Source organism: Pogoniulus pusillus, chromosome 39 (assembly GCF_015220805.1).
Source record: "Pogoniulus pusillus isolate bPogPus1 chromosome 39, bPogPus1.pri, whole genome shotgun sequence".
In the NCBI taxonomy this organism is placed as follows: Eukaryota; Metazoa; Chordata; class Aves; order Piciformes; family Lybiidae; genus Pogoniulus; species Pogoniulus pusillus.
Genome location: NC_087302.1, coordinates 7,756,772 through 7,774,129, shown reverse-complemented (window position 1 = coordinate 7,774,129; position 17,358 = coordinate 7,756,772). Strand labels below are relative to the sequence as shown.

The window sequence follows — 17,358 nt, the reverse complement described above, 5'->3', positions numbered from 1 at the left end:
ACACTGCTCAGGATCCAGTTTGGTCCCACCCAGCAGAGCCACTCTGAGCTGATTTGATGCTGGTGGTGCTGAGGCTGCTGCAGAGGGGTCTGGCTCACCACACAAGGAGGCTCCACAGCTCCAGGCTCCAGCACCCTCACACTAAACAACTTTCTCCTCCTGCTCAGCTGCAGGAACCCTCCTGGGTTCCAGTCTGTGCCCATTACCCCTTGGCCTGGCCCTGGGCACCACTGGCAGGAGCAGAGGCTGAGCCCTGGGGCTGAGCCTGCAGGAGAGCAGCCCCAGAGGGGAGCTGAGCAGTGCTCAGCAAGAGCTGAAGCAGCTGTGGGGGCAAGAGGCTGGGGCCAGGCTCTGTGGCCTTGGCAGGGCAGAGCAGTGTGGGAGGAGAACCTCCCAGCCCTGACCAAGTTCTGGGGCAGCTCCTCAGGGTTCCAGAGTTGCTGAAGCTTTGGTTCAGTCTCCCCTGCTGCCTCAAGGTCGTGGTCCAAAGCCATCATGCTCCAGGGAAGCAGTTCCTCAGTGGTTTTGGGTGGGAGACCTCTCAAAACAAGCCCAGCCCCAACTGCCCCAGCCTGCTGGCAGCACCACCCGTGCCCCCTGCTCAGCTATTTGGGGTTCCCAGAGAGGGGGACAGGCTCAGGCCTCACTCCCCAGACACTGGGGGCTATTTATGGTCTTTTTCAAGAGGTCTCTTTAGGTCTTTTCGAGTTCAGACTTTTCTGCCCTGGGCATACATTGGTTTGGGTGCTGCAGGGTGAGACAGCCTGGGGAGGGCACAGCTGCCCCCTGCAGCAGGCAGGGGATGGCTGCCCGGGAGGTGGCTTTGGCCATGCCACCTAAAGGCACAGCCAGACCTGAGGCAAAAGGCTCTGCAAGCCCAGCCCCAGCCCCTCGGAGGCTGCCAGCCCCACGGGGATCTGCCAGCAGAGCCCAGGAGCAGCTCCCTCAGCTGCAGGGCAGAGCGTGGCCAATCGTGGAGCTAATGAGAGACTCCAATCAGCTCTAATTTGTGCCCTGGGCTTTCACAGCAGATCGATTTCACACCACGGAGGGCTCCACCTCCCCGGTTCCCCAGCAGCCTCTGCTGAGCTTTGGCATCCCTAGCTCATGCCCATGAGCTTGGAGACCTTCCTGGGCTCTTCCAGCAGTGCTGGCCCCAAGCCCTCTGCACCTCCTGCTGCAAAAGCCACAGTGGAACCAGGAGGCAGCAGCAGCAGCCCTGGCTAATGCCTCCAGCCACAGCTCCAGTGGCCACAGGGCTTCTGCCCTCTGCAGCCAGAGCAGGCTGCTCACAGCCCCACACACCCTGGCCTGGGGTGGTGCCAGCCATGGGGCAGCTTCCAGCTCTCTGGGCAGCCTGGGCCAGGCTCTCCCCACCCTCAGCATAAGGAGATTCTCCCTTCTCCCCTGTCTGAATCTGCCTCTTTCAGTTCCAAACCCTCCCCCCTTGTCCTCTCCCAACAGGCCCTGCTCAAAGCTCTGTCCCCAGCTTTCTTCTCAGCTGCTTTAAGCACTGCAAGGCCACCAGAAGGTCTCCCTGGAGCCTTCTCTGCTCCAGCCTGACCACCCCCAACTCTCAGCCTGGCCCCACAGCAGAGAGCTCCCAGCCCCTTCACCCCAGCTTCACAGCCCACTGCAGGCTGCTCTCAGCTCTTCACCTTCCAGGATGAAGCCCTCAGTGTACAAAATGCACCAGGGGAAGGTTGAGCTTCCTGCTGCTTACAGTGTGAGCAAGGCAACCCATAATACTGCCCTGGGACTGAAGTCCTGGGGCAGGGCAGAGCTCAGCTGGGCTCTCAGGGAGTGTAGCAGGGGCACAGCCAGCCAGGATTGAGGAGTTTCAGACCTTCCCCAGCCCTGAAATCCATTTTCCCCTGCAGCATTCCATGGAGTGATGCTGAGAGCAAGGCACAGCTTGTGGCTGCTCAACCCCAGCCCTGGGGGAGCTGCTCCCAGGGGCAGAAGATGTCAGGGGCTGGAAAGGACCCAAAGAGCTCATCCAGTCCAAGCCCCCTGCCAGAGCAGGAGCATCCAAGCCAGCTCAGGGCACACAGCAACACATCCAGACAGGCCTGGGAAGGCTCCAGGGAAGGAGACTCCACAACCTCTCTGGGCAGCCTGTGCCAGGGCTCTGGGACCCTTCCAGCCAAGAAGTTCCCCCTTGTGTTGAGCTGGAGCCTCCTGTGCTGCAGCTTCCAACCTCTGCTCCTTTTCCATCCACTGCTGCTTGTCCTGTCCCAGGGAGCAGTGAGCAGAGCCTGTCCCCCCCATCCTGACCCTCAGCCCTCAGCCAGTTACAGACATTGCTTCAATCCCCTCTGAGTCTTCTCTTCTCCAGACACTCAGCCCCAGGCCCCTCAGCCTCTGCTCCCCAGGCAGTGCTGCAGTCCCCTCCTCATCCTCATAGCCTGCCCTTGGACTCTCTCCAGCTTGCAGCCCCAGCTGATGCTGCTGCTCGTAGCTGCTCAGGAGAAGCATTCACTGTGAAGCCAGGAGAGTGGAACAGGAATTATTCACATCTCAGTGCTGCCAACAACCTGTGGCCCTCGGGAGGGAACAGTGAGAGCCACCAAATGTCCTCCTCCTCCTCCTCCTCCCTCCCAACCCCGAGCCAACCCCCTTGGGCTCTTCCCCAGCAGCTCTGGTTAGCGTTTCCTTGCTGCCTGCTTCCTCTTCCAAGAGAAGTTCTTTTACATAATAATCAGTTAAAAAAATACTAAAAATACCAAAATAGTGTCCAAATGATTCCCTCCTCCCCTCCTCCTCCTCCTCCTGCTGGCTTTGCTCAGTCCCATCATATTGCACATGACTCCAGGATCGTCTCCCAGCTCCAGAGATGTTCCCTTGGACATAAAGCACTTGGTAGAGAGCACAGAGAATGTGGTCAGCTGTCCATAGAGCTATGAAAGATGAAATGGGTTGAAGTGGGGAGGGGGAGGGAGGGCAGACCCCTGGCTGGGCAGCTCCAGCAGTTGGGGGGTCCAAGGTCTTTGCCATTTCCTCGCAGGAGCTTCGTCTCTGAAGGTCTGAAGCTTGCAGCTTCTTCTGCTATCTGTTGGGCAGAGCAAAGAATCACTTTTAGGCAGAGCCTGGGCTGGAAAACAAGCAACAGGTTCTTAGAATCATAGAATCAACCAGGTGGAAGAGACCTCCAAGATCATCCAGTCCAACCTATCCCCCAGTCCCATCCAGTCAACCAGACCATGGCACTGAGTGCCTCATCCAGTCCTCTCTTGAACACCTCCAGGCACAGCCACTCCACCACCTCCCTGGGCAGCCCATTCCAATGCCAATCACTCTCTCTGCCAACAGCTTCCTCCTCACACCCAGCCTATACTTTCCCCAGCACCACTTGAGACTGTGTCCCCTTGTCCTGTTGCTGCTTGCCTGGCAGAAGAGACCAACCCCCACCTGGCTACAATCTCCTTTCAGGTAGTTGCAGACAGCAATGAGGTCCCCCCTGAGCCTCCTCTTCTCCAGGCTAAACATCCCCAGCTCCCTCAGCCTCTCCTCATAGGGTTTGTGTTCCAGGCCTCTCACCAGCTTGTGAGCAAGGCACAGCAGAGGAGATGCTGCAGGGTTGGGCACCTGACACCTTCCCCTTGTTAAGGTTGGAAGAGCCTTCCAAGGTCATCCTTAGTCCTTCCACCTCCACAGCCCTTTCTCCCTTAAACAAAGAGGGGGAAGTGGATTCATGTCCTCAGTCCTCCTCATCCCTGTTCCCAGCATTAACAATGCAATCATCCTCTGCTTCCTAGCAAGGGAAAAACCCAACCCAAGCTCTGTGGTGCTGAGCCTCTGGAGTGCAGGAGCCCAGCTGGTGCAAGCAGCCTTCAGCTTTGGAACCCCTCAGCATGCAGGGACTCATCCTGGCTCCTGTTGTGCCACAGGCAGGTGCTCTGCTCTGCCTTTAAGATCCTGGAATTCCCAGGAGCAGCTCACATCCCTCTCTGTTTTCACAGCCTCTGCCCTCAGCTCACAGCCTGGCATTGGCAACATCCCAGTGCCTGCCCCTCCCCAGCCTGGGCCCTGCACCTGCCTGCCAGCCCACAGGGGTTGAACTCCAGTGGGAGCCTCACACACAGATTACAGGATCCCAGAGTCCCAGCACGGTGAGGTTGGAAGGGACCAGCCCAACCCCTGCCCAAGCAGGGCACCCACAGCAGCCTGCCCAGGGGCACAGTGCCCAGGGGGGTTGGAAGCTCTGCACACAAGGAGGCTCCACAGCCTCTCTGGGCAGCCTGCTCCAGGCTCCAGCACCCTCACAACAAACAACTTTCTCCTCCTGGGCTCCAGTCTGTGCCCACTGCCCCTTGGTCTGCCTCTGGGCACCACTGAGCAGAGTCTGGCCCCAGCCTCTTGCTCCCCATCCTTCAGCTCTTGCTGAGCACTGCTCAGCTCCCCTCTGGGGCTGCTCTCCTGCAGGCTCAGCCCCAGGGCTCAGCCTCTGCTCCTGCCAGAGCTGCTCCAGGCCCCTCAGCACCTTCATGGCCCTCACATTGGCCATCTCCAGCCCTTCCCTGTCTCTCTGGAACTGGGCAGCCCAGAACTGGATGAAGTAGAGGAAGAGGAGAACCTTCCTTGCCCTGCTGCCCACAGTCTTCATCAACCCCCTCCCAGAACACCATTGTTGGCCATGAGGGCATCTTGCTGGCTCCTGGGGAACTTCTTGTCCCCCAGTACCTCCAGGTCCTTCTCTGGGGAGCTGCTCTCCAGCAGGTCCCCCCTCACCTGTCCTGCTGCAGGGCTCCTTGGTGGTGATTCTTCAAGTGGGAATTAGAAGAGCTTCCCATAACGACCTTCATTAAGGTCATTAAGAAGAGTGTGTGGAGCAGACTAATGAGATGAGCACAACCACCAAATCAGATTAGGTGAGCAGGATGCTTCATTAGCAGCCGGTGATGAGGCAAGGGGAGGAAGCATCCACAGCCATGGGCCAGGGCTGCCTGGCCCCAGCTCATCCCCCAGAATGAGCCTGGTTTATGCTCAGGGAGAGTCAGAACAGGCAAGATGGGATGGGATCTGTGCACCAAGGAGGGGGAGAGCTGCTCCCTGGATGTTGCTGGGAGGATGCTGCAGGGCTGAGGTTGCAGGGCTGAGGCTGCAGAGATGATATTGCAGGGATGGTGCTGCAGGGCTGAGGCTGCAGGGCTGAGGTTGCAGGGCTGAGGCTGCAGAGATGATATTGCAGGGATGGTGCTGCAGGGCTGAGGCTGCAGGGCTGAGGTTGCAGGGCTGATGCTGCAGGGCTGAGGTTGCAGGGCTGAGGTTGCAAGGATGGTGCTACAGGGATGAAGTTGTAAGGCTGAGGTTGCAGGGCTGATGCTACAGGTCTGATGTTGCATGGACAATGCTGCAGGGCTGCTAATGCATAGGTGATGCTGCAGGGTTGATGTTGTAAGGATGATGCTGAAAGGCTGAGGTTGCAGGGCTGATGCTGCAGGGCTGCTCATGCAGGGCTGATGCTGCAGGGTTGATGCTGCAAGGCTGATGCTACAGGGCTGATTTTACAGGCCTGATGCTGCAGAGCTGCTAAAAGCAGGCAAATAAAGGCCAGGGGTGGGAATGTGGGAATTCCCAGGAGGAGCAGAGATCCCCTGGCAAGGCAGTGTGGCACTCAGAGGAAGAGAAGCTGCCAGAGGGACTTAGTGCTCCTTGCAGGGGTCTCAGCTCAGCAGCTTATCCTGAAGTGCAGAAGCACTACTCATGGGCTTAAAGCTAACTGAGGTTTAGGCTTTATGGGACTGGGCTTGCTGGGGAGGGGATTACATCCCCCTGCCACCTGTGGGGCTGCTGCTGCTTCACAAAGCAGTGGTCAGGCTCCTGCAGCAGCCCTGGATTATCACACAAATAAAGCCCCAAGAGCTCCTCCAGCTCAGCCCAGCCTGGGGAACGTCACTGGCTTGGCCAGGAAGGGGATGGCAGAGCTGGGGCTGGGCAGATTCAGTGTGAAGAACATGAAAGAGCAATTTCCTCCAAGAGGGTAGAGTAATGCAGAGTTTGGGGCTCCCCTGGTGCCTTCCCAGGATGTGTCCTTCTCCTTGAGGGAGGAAATCCCAGCTCCTGGTGGGAGCACTGAGGTCTGCTCAACAAACCCAGCAAGAACAGCAGTGGGAGTGAGAAGCCAGGAGCATCCAGGAGATATCTCTGCTCCAGCTCCTGAAGGGCTCCAGATGTCTTCCCATCATATGGGGCTGAGGAAATCCTCTCCACTCCACGAGGAACAGAGGACATCAAGCAGCAGCCACAGAAATTAGCTGGGTTTAAACTCAGCCAAGCCAAATAACTTCTGTCCAAGTGCTGAGAGCTGGGGAAGCAGCTGCTGGGACTGCAAGAGCTGAGTGTGTGCTGAGCTCCTGGGCCTGCTGAAACTCCAGGAGACTGGAAAATAGCTCCTGCTGGGCCAGGGCCTTAAGGGACAAGCAAAGTGACCTGCAGAGCAACCCCCACCTGGCTGCAACCTCCTCTCAGGGAGCTGCAGAGAGCAGTGAGGTCTCCTCTCAGCCTCCTCTTCCCCAGGCTGAACCCCCCCAGCTCCCTCAGCTGCTCCCCCCCAGCCCTGTTCCCCAGACTCTTCCCCACCTTTGTTGCCCTTCTCTGGACCTGCTCCAGCCCCTCAGTGTCCTTCGGGGAGTAAGTGGCCCCAAAACTGACCCCAGTGCTTGGTTCAGGGGCAGCATCACTTCCCTTCTGGGAGCAGGGGGTTGGAACTGGATGATATCCAAGGCCCCTTCCAACCCAAACCCTTCCAGGAATCTAAGAAGCATCTGGAAGGTTTCTCTGCCCAGGTTCCTCCCTGAGGGCTGCAGGTGGAGCAGCTTCACTTCAGCAGGATCACTTCCCTACTCCTGCTGGCCCCACTGGTGCTGGTCCATGCCAGGATGGTGGTAGCCTTCTTGGCTACCTGGGCACACATTGGCCCATCTGCAGACACAAGCCCAAAGGAGTTTCCATGTCTATCCATAACAGTCCTTTGCAGGAAGCAAAGCAAAGCAGAGCAGAGCAGAGGAGAGCAGAGCAGAGCAGAGGAGAAGAGAGCAGCTGCTGCTGGCCAGCATCAAACCAGGGCTGAGTGTAGTGCATCCTCTCCAGGGGAGCAGAGGCAGTCCCTTGCTCACCTCATCCTGTGAGCATCCAAACCAAAGCTTCCCACCTGGGATGTGTTAAAGGTGCTGAAAATGAAGTGCAACAGCTGCAGCAAAAGCCACAGAGGTGACAGGGCTGAAGTGTGCTCAGAAAAGCTTCTGAGTGACAAGTCTGGAGGAAATGAATCATCCTTCACCCTGTGCTGCTGTCTGAGCTGCTGAGCCAGGGCCACAGAACCAGAGAGTCGTGGAACAGTTTGGGTTGGCAAAGCCCTCTGAGGCTCCAACCAGCAGCCCAGCACCACCACAGCCACCAAGCCCTGTCCCCAGCTGCCATGGCCACACCTGCCTTGCACTCCTCCTGGGATGGGCACTCCAGCACCTCCCTGAGCAGCCTGTGCCAGTCCCTGACCACTCTTGCAGCAAAGAAATTCTTCCTCATCTCCAACTTAACTCTTTCCTGGCACAATTCCTCTCCTTCTATCCCCTGAGGCTATGCAGAAGAGCCCAACCCTCACCTGGCTCCAACCTCCTTACTCAGGGAGCTGTAGAGAGCAAAGAGGTCTTGGAATTAGTATGCAGCATAGAATGGTTCAGGTTGGATGGGACCTCAGAGCTCAGCCAGTGCCAACTCCCCTGCCAGAGGCAGGGACAGCTCCCACTGGAACAGGTCACTCAAGGCCTCATCCAGCCTGGTGCTGAACACCTGAACTGGCTCCTGGGGAACTTGTGCTGCAGCACTGCCAGGTCCTTCTCCTTGCAGCTGCTCTCCAGCAGGTTGTTCCTCCTCAGGGCAGGACCCTGAGGCTCTGTTTTCCTGCCTGTGGCATCTGACAATGCCCAGAAGGTCCCCATCTCCTTGCACCCATCACAGGCCTTGGCAGGAGGATGCTGATGCCCTGAGCTCTTCTTCCTAGCACAGGTCTTGGCAGGAGGATGCTCATGCCCTGAGCTCTTCTTCCTAGTAGAGGCCCTTGCAGGAGCTCAAAGGGCAAAATGAGTCACATTGAAACCCTTTCCTGCCCTGCTTGCCCTCGGAGGTCTGCAGCCAGCCCAGAGCTCACTGGGTAAAGGTTTCCAGAGCAGGGAGAGCCAAGTGCCTGCCCTCCCTCGGCTGCTCTGGGAGCCTCCCTCTGCTCTCCCCAAGCCATGCATATTTTAACGGCTTGGCAGGAAGAGGGCTCCAAACTACACAGTTAAAGAGATTCCCAGGGAAGGCTCCGGGTTCGCAGCCAGCACCGCAGGAGACCCTCAGCCTGTGCCCCAGCCCTGCAGCACACAGCCCTGGGGAGCTGCCGGGGTGTGGGGGGGGGATGCTGCCCTCCTGCTGGGCTGCCCTTTGCCCCCTCTTCACCGGGCATCAACCCGCAGTTAAGAATAAAAGCTGACTGCTGTCTGCCGAGTGATGGAGCAGGAACAATTGCCTGGGAAGAAACTCAACCCTCCTGCGGGAAGGAGATACCTGCAGCCCTCGTGTGTGCCCACAGGTAGGGTGGGATGGATGCTGCTCTGCTCCTCCAGCTACCCCAAGCTCCCTGAAGGGCTTCTGGGCAAACACACAAAATAGGGGGCAAGTCAGCAGGGGATAAAGGTGGTGGTGGTGGCAAAGTACCAAGTGGAAAGGCCAGGGCTAGGGCTGCTGCCTGGCCCCTGCTGCCCTCTGTGTGTTTCCAGGGCTGGAATGGGGGAAGGGGTCAGGTCCTCAAAGACAAGCAGAGGGAAAGGGAAAGGAGGCTGGGAGAGAGGGTAGGAGGCTGGACAAGGCTCTGCAGCACCCAGTGCCCCTAAACAAGCCTAATCTAGGATCTGGAGAGGCAGCTCCAGCCTCCCAGGGCTGCCTGGCCAGGAGCTGCCTGCTGCCGTCCTTGTTCCCCTCCCAGCAGCGTCCCTTTGTCTCACAGCTGTCAGGCACAAAGGACAGGGAGAAGCACACAGTTGGAAGGGACCCTCGAAGACCATCTTGGCCAACCCTCCCCTCCAACTAGGTCAGGTTGCTCAGGGCCCCAAGGAGGAGGAGATTTCAGGGAGCATCCCTGCCACACTGAGCACGCAGGCAACGAGCTGGAGAGTGCAGGCTGGGGAGCACCTGGGGACGAAGCCTTTCCCCTGCTTTGCTTCCTGCACCATCCTAGGAGTCAGGAGCAGCTCTCAGTAATGCACTTTCCCCCATCTAATGCAACAAGCTGAGGCTAGGCAAGCCCTTGGCCTCGCTTTGGAAGGCTCTCAGCAGGCTGCCAGGCAGCAGCAGGCACTGCCTGCTAATCCCTCAGCGCTGCCCTGCTCTAAGCACACTGAGTCCAAGGGGCTGCAGTAGCCTGAGGCTCAGCCTCCAGCTCCCCAGCGGCTGCTCACACAGTCCAGAGCCCTACGAGGAGGCACACTGCAGGAGAGCAAAGTCAGTTGAGGCAGCAGCTGGCTGCAAGCAGAGCAGCAATCTTCTGGGGGTCTCCAGTCCCTGGCACAAGGCTTGCAGCAGCTCCAGGGAAGCCTTCAGCCTCTGTGCTACCAGAGAGGATTCGTCTCCCTGAGACCTGCCTAAGGAGGCAGCAGACAGAAATGGGGCACAGTGCTGGCAGGACAGACCCCCCCGGGCCCCACTCCCTTTTGTTCCCCCCCACTTGCAGGATTTTTCGGGTGTATCTTCAAGGCAGAGCAGTGGCACTTGGCTGCTTCCCTAGAGTCAGGCTCAGGTTGGAAGGGACCTCACAGCTCCTCTGCTCCACTCCCCCTGCAGTGGGCAGGGACACCTCTCAGCTAGACTCAGCTGCTCAAGGCTTCATCCAGCCTGGCCCTGAACACCTCTAGGGGAGGGAAATCCATAACCTCCCTGGGCAGCCTGTGCCAGGCTCTCACCACCCTCATGCTGAAGAACTTCTTCCTCAGCTCCACTCTCAGCCTGCTCTGCCTCAGCTCCAAACCATTCCCCCTTGGCCTGGCTCAGATACCCTCAGCCAAAGTCTCTCTGCAGCCTTCCTGCAGGATGCTTTCAGGCACTGGCAGTAGCTTTGAGGTGCCCCTGGAGACTTCTCCTCTGCAGGCTGCACTCCCCCAGGTCCCTCAGCCTGAGCTCACAGCAGAGCTGCTCCAGCCCTGGCAGCATCTTTGTGGCCTCCTCTGGCCTCACTCCAGCAGCTCAGATCCTGGACACCAATCCCAGACAAGGCATCTAGGTTATCCCAGACACTCTGGGAAAGGATCCCAGACAAAGGATTCAAGTTATCACAGACAAGAGATCAGAGTTATCCCAGGAGGAGGATCCCAGATACCCTGGACAAGGATCCCAGACAAGAGATCCCAGTTAAGCGGGACAAGAGATCCCAGTCCTCGTGGACAGTGTTCCCAGAGGAGGCATCCCGGTTTTCCTGCAGGAGGGACTGTGTGGTTTGTCATCTCCGGGACGCTCCGGAGCATCTCCCTAATGAAGACCATTGGGCAGTCAATGGGATGTGACAGGGAAGCTGTCACAGGTCATTAGCCCAGAGGCTGCTCTGATGCTTGTCTTGGCTAAAAGGCTTTTAGCACCTGGGGCTGAGGCGAAGTGCCACAAACTGTCCTGAGCCTTTAGAGTGCCACGAACTGTCCTGAGCCTTTTAAACCTGGGCAAAATCCCAGCTCAAATCCCATTTCAGCCTGGCTGGCACCTCCCAGCACAGTGCCCATTTCCCACACAGCCAGGCAGGGGCTGACTCGCACAGCTGGGGGCCAAATCTCCTTGTGGCAGGAGGTCTCTAGCAGCACACCTCTGCAATTCCCTGCCTCGAAGGACTCTGAGGTCATTTCACCCCAAATCCAGCTTTCATTGCTGATGTGCTCAAGGCTGAGCAGCCAGGACCTGCCTTCAGCCTGCATCCATGGCAGGGGCTGGGCTGAAGCATCGTTCATTAAGGCTGGTGAAGCCCTCTAAGACCATCCAGTCCAAGCTTAGAATCACAGAATCAAGCTGGTTGGAAGAGACCTCCAAGCTCATCCAGTCCAACCTATCCCCCAGCCCTATCCAGTCAACAAGACCATGGCACTAAGTGCCTCATCCAGGCTTTTCTGCCCAACCTTCAACCCCACCACAGCTACCAAACCCTGTCCCCAGCTGTCATGGCCACACCTTTCTTGAGCTCCTCCAGGGATGAGGACTCCACCATCTCCCTGGGCAGCCTCTGCCAATCCCTGAGCACTCTTGCAGCAAAGAATTTTTTTCCTCTTCTTCAACCTAACCCTCCCCTGGCACAATTTCAGGCCAGTTCCTCTCCTGCCAACCAATCCCAGGGAGAAGAGCCTGACCCCACCTGGCTCCAACCTCCTTTCAGTGAGCTGAAGAGAGCAGTGAGGTCTCCAGGCTGAACCACCTCAGTTCCTTCAACTGCTCCTCCTAAAATTTGTTCTCCAGGTCTTTCTCCATCTTTGTTGCCCTCAAAGTGCTGCAAAAAACCTTTTTCCCCTCCCCGTTTTCAGCAGGGACCTAAAGAAATGCAGCTCCAACCCCAAGCCCAGCAGAGTTCCCTCTTGTGCACAGAACAAAAGGGCTAAGTGAAAGCAGATCCAAGGCGAGGAGCTGGAGGATGCTATCCCACCTCACACACACAGGTGCCTAAGAGCAGCAGGGTGAGCTGGGAGCATCAAACCAAGCAGTGGAAAACAAGAGGTTCACCCCCAAAAATGCAACCTCTTGGAGCCATTAAGCTGCACCCCAAGCCAAGCTCACCTGATGCCATCAGATGTCCCACGGCCCCGGCGTGAAGCTGAGCCTGATGTGTCCTCCCTGCTGGGCTCTTGGTCACTTCTCAGTCCCACTCTTTAAGGGCTCTGTCCCACTTGGTTCCAAGAACTGGCAGGGATTTCCCAGCTGAGCTTTCCCAGGGGCTGCTCCGCGTTGGGTTTGGGGTAACCACCTGGGTGCAGGGGGTGCAGGCGCAGCGTGGGGTGGTCCTTGGTGGAGCAGGTGCCCCTGCTGGCAGCTGAGCCTCCAGCCCCAAGTTTCAGTGCCAAGGTGTGAGCTCCTCTGCCAGGGAGAGGTGGCTTTGGACTGTGCTCATTGCCTGTGGGCTCTTTGTTAGGCACAGGGGACGTGGCCTGGGGAGGGGGGAGGATGGGGTACCAGGATGGGCTTCCACCGGTGGGGCAGGGCCACCTGTGGGGTCGATGCGGTTGGAACGGTCTGGAAAGGGTTTGGGGTTTTTTGGGGGGTGGTTTCTTTTGTTTTGTTTTGTGCACGAAGAGAGAGGACCAAGGGGGATGGGAGCAGGGATGCCATGACAACCTTTGGGGGTTTCCCAGGAAACCGGGGGGGGGGGGTCGCCATGGCAACCGCATGGCTCCGCTCCCAATTAGTGACTTCCGCGGGAAGGAGTGCTCGGAGCCTCCATTTCCCCGCGCTGGGCGGCTGCTTCTCTCCCAGAGACACACAACACACACCCCCAAAAACCCCCAAACCCAGGGAAGGAAACATCCTTTTGTCTCCAGCTGCCTGTGCTTGGAGGCTGCACGTCCGCAGCCAGGAGCCCACTGCGGATCCTGCATCCCCCCCGCCCCCTGCTCCGAGCCTGCAGCGCTCCCCGCAGCACCCCTGGGCTCCTGAAACCTCCCTTTGGTGCCTCCTGAAACCTCCCTTTGGTGCCTCCTGAATCCTTCCCTTGCTGCCTCCTGAAACCTCCCTTTGGTGCCTCCTGAAACCTTCCCTTGCTGCCTCCTGAAACCTTCCCTTGCTACCTCCTGAAACCTCCTTTTGGTGCCTCCTGAATCCTTCCCTTGCTGCCTCCTGAGACCTTCCCTCGCTGCCTTCTGCAAACAACCTTCCCTCGCTGCCTCTTTCCTTCCCTCTCTGCCTCCTTCCTCCCCTTGCTGCCTCCTTCCTCCCCTGCACGGCCGCAAACCTGATCTTGGACGGAATAACGCTGGAGGGTGGCAGGGGAAGTGAATTTAGGCTAGAAAACGAGGGGTGGGGGGTGGGATTTTCCCTCTTCAAGACTTGAAAGTGAGGGTTTGGGGGTGGGTTTTTTTTTCCCCCTTCTTTATGTCTAAAAAAATGAGGCTTTGAGGTTGATTTTTCCTTCTTTAAGACCAGAAAATGAGGCTTTGGGGTGGGTTTTCTCTCTTTAAGATTTAAAAAGGAGGCTTTGGGGTTGGTTTTTTCCCTCCTTAAGACTAGAAAAGGAGGCTTTGGGGTTGTTTTCTCCCCCTTTAAGAGCAGGAAAGGAGAGTTTGGGGTTGTTTTCCTCTCGTTGAGACTAGAAAGGGTTCAGGGTTGTTTTCTCTCTCTTCGAGGCTAGAAAATGAGTGTTTGGGGTTGTTTTTTTCCCCCTTTAAGTCTAGAAAGGGAGAATTTGAGGTTGTATTTCCTCTGTTTAAGACTAGAAAACGAGGGTTTGGGTTTTTTTTCTCTCTTTAAGACTAGGAAATGAGGGTTTGGGGTTGTTTTCTCTGTCTCTTTAAATCAGCATCGATCTTTGTCCAGCTCGGAATCTCATAAATGATCTAACTCGGGGTGGGAAGGAACCAGTGCCGTGCCCGGAAGGGCATGCCAGACGTTTCGCTATTAAACATCACTTAACGAGGTGGTAACAGAGACTCCCTCGAAATTAAATGCTTCTTTCCTCCCAACCCCCACTCCCAACCCCCCACACCACCTTCCACTACACTCTGCAACGCGGTTTTCCTCCCCACCCCAATCCAGGGGCTGTTAATCCAACAAGTGAGCTGGTGGGGTGGAAGGGACACGGGCTCCACGCTGCCGGTAGGGGAAGGGGAGAGGAGGTGGTGAGGTTAGGGTGGGGGGGGGGGGAGAAATTCAAGAGCCAAGCAAGAAGTCGTCGTGTCCCCCCCCGGGCCCAACGCAAACAAAAGCAGCCCCCTGCAACACGTTGCAGAACAAACACCTGTTTGGCCGTCAGTGCCTTTTTGTCTTCCTCTTCCTTCTCTTTACCCTTCAGCTGTCCTCTGCTGCTGACAATTTTTAATCCTTCTCTTTTTTTCTTGCTGTTTGGTTTGGTTTTGGGGGGGGGTTGTTTTGGCCGGGGGTGGGGGTTGGCTTTTTTTTGGTGAGGTTTCTTTTTGGATCTTTAGAAAGGAAAGATGTAAAAAAATAAAGGTATCCAAAGGAGGGCACAGACACAGAGACCGACGATGGTGCAGTGCATGGTCCACAGCAACACCGAGCACACAATCACTTGGCATCAGTTCTGGTGGTCGTTGGTGGTCGTTGTCGGTTCTTTGTTTGGTTGTTTGTTCGCTTTTCCCACCACAGCCCCAGGGCTGGGTTGGGTTTGGCCTGGGTGTGCCTTTTCAAACGTCCGTGAAGACCTTTTTGATGTTCACGCAGTTGGGATTGTTCGTGCTGGTGCAGTTGCCCGCCTTAAAGGCAGCCTGTTTGAATGCACTGTGGTTGATGCCCCCTTCCTCGATCACCATGTACTCGGACTTGCTGAGGGTGGAATTGCTGCGAGCCTTCCTCATCTCCTCGCTGGAGGAGAGGTGCTGGCAGCTGCCGACGTGCAGGTACTGAGCCTGCTCCTCACCTTCCGTCTCCCGGTGGTAGAAGTAGTTGAAGTTGGAGACGATGACAGGCACGGGCAGGGCGATGGTCAGCACCCCCGCGATGGCGCAGAGGGAGCCCACGATCTTGCCCCCGATGGTGATGGGGTGCATGTCCCCGTAGCCCACCGTGGTCATGGTCACCACGGCCCACCAGAAGGCGTCGGGGATGCTGCTGAAGCCCGAGCTGGGGTCGTCAGCTTCCGCGAAGTAGACGGCGCTGGAGAAGAGGATGACGCCGATGAAGAGGAAGAAGATGAGCAGGCCCAGCTCCCGCATGCTGGCCTTGAGGGTCTGGCCCAGGATCTGCAGCCCCTTGGAGTGCCGGGAGAGCTTGAAGATGCGGAAGACCCTGACCAGGCGGATGACTCGGAGGATGGCCAAGGACATGGCTTGCTGGCCGTTGCCTTGCCTCTCGGCCAGCTCCGTGCCCAGCGTGATGAAGTAGGGGATGATGGCCACAATGTCAATGATGTTCATGATGTTCTTGGAGAAGGTGGCCTTGCTGGGGCAGGCAAAGAAGCGAACCAACAGCTCGAAGGAGAACCAGATGATGCACAAAGTCTCCACCACGAAGAAAGGGTCGGTGAAGGACGACACCACGGAAGCAGCCGAGGATGAAGAGTTGGTGAAGACGTCAGGCGGGAGAGGGCCACCAGCACCAGCACCAGCACCCGTCCCAAAGGGCCCTCCGGTTCCCTCATAGTCATGATCCTCCCTGAATTCAGGCAGGGTCTCCAGACAGAAGATGACAATAGAGATGAGGATGACCAGCACAGAGACGATGGCAATGCCTCGGGCCGGCCCGGAGCTCTCCGGGTACTCAAAGAGGAGCCACACTTGGCGCTGAAACTCCTTGTCGGGAAGCGGCCGCTGCTCCTCCCGGATGAAGCCCTCATCCTCCCGAAACTTCTCCATGGCCTCCTCCCCCAGCTGGTAGAAGCGGATCTCCTCGGAGAAGATGTCGATGGGGACGTTGACAGGTCTCCGGATGCGCCCCCCCGACTGGTAGTAGTAGAGGATGGCGTCGAAGCTGGGCCGGTTGCGGTCGAAGAAGTACTCGTTGCGGAGGGGGTCGAAGTAGCGCATCCGCTTACGGGGGTCCCCCAGCAGCGTCTCGGGGAACTGCGCCAAGGTCTTCAGCTGGGTCTCGAACCTCAAGCCCGAGATGTTGATCACCACCCGCTCGCAGCATTCGTGCTCCCCGCCCTCCGCCGCCTGGCCGGCAGGGACCGCGGCCGGAGTTGGGGGCTGGTCGTAGCGGTCCCCCCCGAGCGCGGGCTGAGGATGCTGTGGTTCTTCTAGCAAAGGGTCTCCGCCGCCTCCGCCCCCCACCACCGTCATGCTGCCTTCCTCCCCTTCTTCACCTTCTTCCTCTTCTTGGTCGGGGACCGCCTGGGAGGCGGCGGGGGGCAGCTGCTCGGCGTAGCCCAGGTTGTGGTGGCTGCCGGTTGAGCCTCCCCGAGGATGCCGGCTGGTGGAGGACGCAGCTGGAGAGTAGAGCAAGCTCCGGCGCTCGTCCATAAAGGTGTGGGGTGGAAGGGGGAAGGGGAAAGGGGAGGGGAGGGGGGGCAGGATCGGAGAGGCGGCAGCCGAAGCCTCTTCTTCTTCTTCCTCCTCCTCCGGGCGGAGAGGCAGAACCAGCGCCTGACTCCTCCGGCGGCTGCCGCTGCTGCTCTGAGGAGCTTCTCAAAAAATCCGCCCCCAGCCCTGGCACCGCCTCGCTCAGTCACCGCTGCCGGAGACACCCACCAGCCCCCCCAGCCCTGCCCCGCAGCCCCCCGGCCAGCTGCGGGCATCCCCTTCCCAGCCCTTAACCAGGCTGCGGACACAACCCAGGCAGCCACACGCCGATGGCTCCGGTCCCCTCCCGGGAGCATCCTTTGACGCCCAGCGGGTTGCAAGCAGGGAGAGTTGTTTGGGTTTGGTTTGGTTTTGAGGTTTTTCTCCCCCCTTGCCTAGAAAGTGTTTTGTTTTTTTTTCCTCTGCCCTTCCCTGAGGAAAGGGAAATTCCATTTTTTCGGTCTCAATTCGGGGGTTTTCCTGCTCGGTTCCCGTCGCCGTCTCACGCCGCGGCGAGGCTGTGGGCAATGGGAAGCAGACGGCGGCGGCGGTCGGAGCTGCCAACAGTTGTTTTGAATCAGTGTTTGGGCTGGAGCTGGGATTTTTTGCTTTCGGAGCAGGAGGCAGAGCTGCTGTGGGGGTGTCTGTGTGTGCACATGTGTGTGCCGGGGGGGCGCACACGTGTGTGTGCCTGTGCAGCCCCTCCCCCAGCCGAACACAGAGCCAAGCCTCAGCCAGCCCTCACCCGAGCACCTTCAGCCACAGCCCAAAATCTGCACTCCAGACTTTCCTGCAAGAAGGCCAAAGGGCTCCAGGTTTTCCATCCTTGCTCCGATGGAAGTGGCTCCCTTTGGGTCCAAAGGGATTCGTTTGGGGGCAGAAGTCTCCAAGTGGGGTGCTGGAAAACTCTTGTCCCCAGGAGATGTGCATCAAGGACAACCTCTCAGCTCCTCACTCGGTTGTGTCCCCCAGGATGGGTCTCCGTTTTCCCACCCCCCACCCCCGCAGCTCTCTAAGCCCCAGCCATGTGCCATATGGGCATTAGGGAATCCAGGGATTTCCTGGCTTGGGAAGCAGCCCAACCACAGGGGACTGGGAGAGGTGAGCAGTGAGACAGCACAGCCATTCCCACCCCAGCCATTCCTCTCCTCTCCTCTCCTCTCCTCTCCTCTCCTCTCCTCTCCTCTCC

The 17,358-nt window shown here is 58.1% G+C and overlaps 1 protein-coding gene across 2 annotated transcripts; it reads right to left on the bottom strand.

Moving 5' to 3' along the window:
- Positions 1 to 2,925: 2,925 nt before the first annotated feature.
- On the bottom strand, positions 2,926 to 16,276 carry LOC135191579 (potassium voltage-gated channel subfamily A member 3-like). 2 transcript variants are annotated; one of them, XR_010308851.1, is made up of 2 exons: positions 11,782 to 12,586; positions 2,926 to 3,052 (listed from the first exon to the last, which is right to left on the bottom strand). XR_010308851.1 is itself a non-coding variant. In XM_064174004.1 (2 exons), exon 1 carries the CDS (start codon positions 16,128 to 16,130, stop codon positions 14,358 to 14,360), a length of 1,773 nt encoding a protein of 590 aa, XP_064030074.1. In that variant the 5' UTR covers positions 16,131 to 16,276; the 3' UTR covers positions 2,926 to 3,052; positions 13,952 to 14,357. The 2 variants fall into 2 exon arrangements, 1 of the variants encoding a protein (XP_064030074.1); XM_064174004.1 differs by lacking the exon at positions 11,782 to 12,586 and adding an exon at positions 13,952 to 16,276.
- Positions 16,277 to 17,358: the final 1,082 nt, after the last annotated feature.

Bases quoted from the DNA above. Each gene is read 5' to 3' on its own strand.
- LOC135191579 (XM_064174004.1), bottom strand. From the start codon at position 16,130: ATGGACGAGCGCCGGAGCTTGCTCTACTCTCCAGCTGCGTCCTCCACC.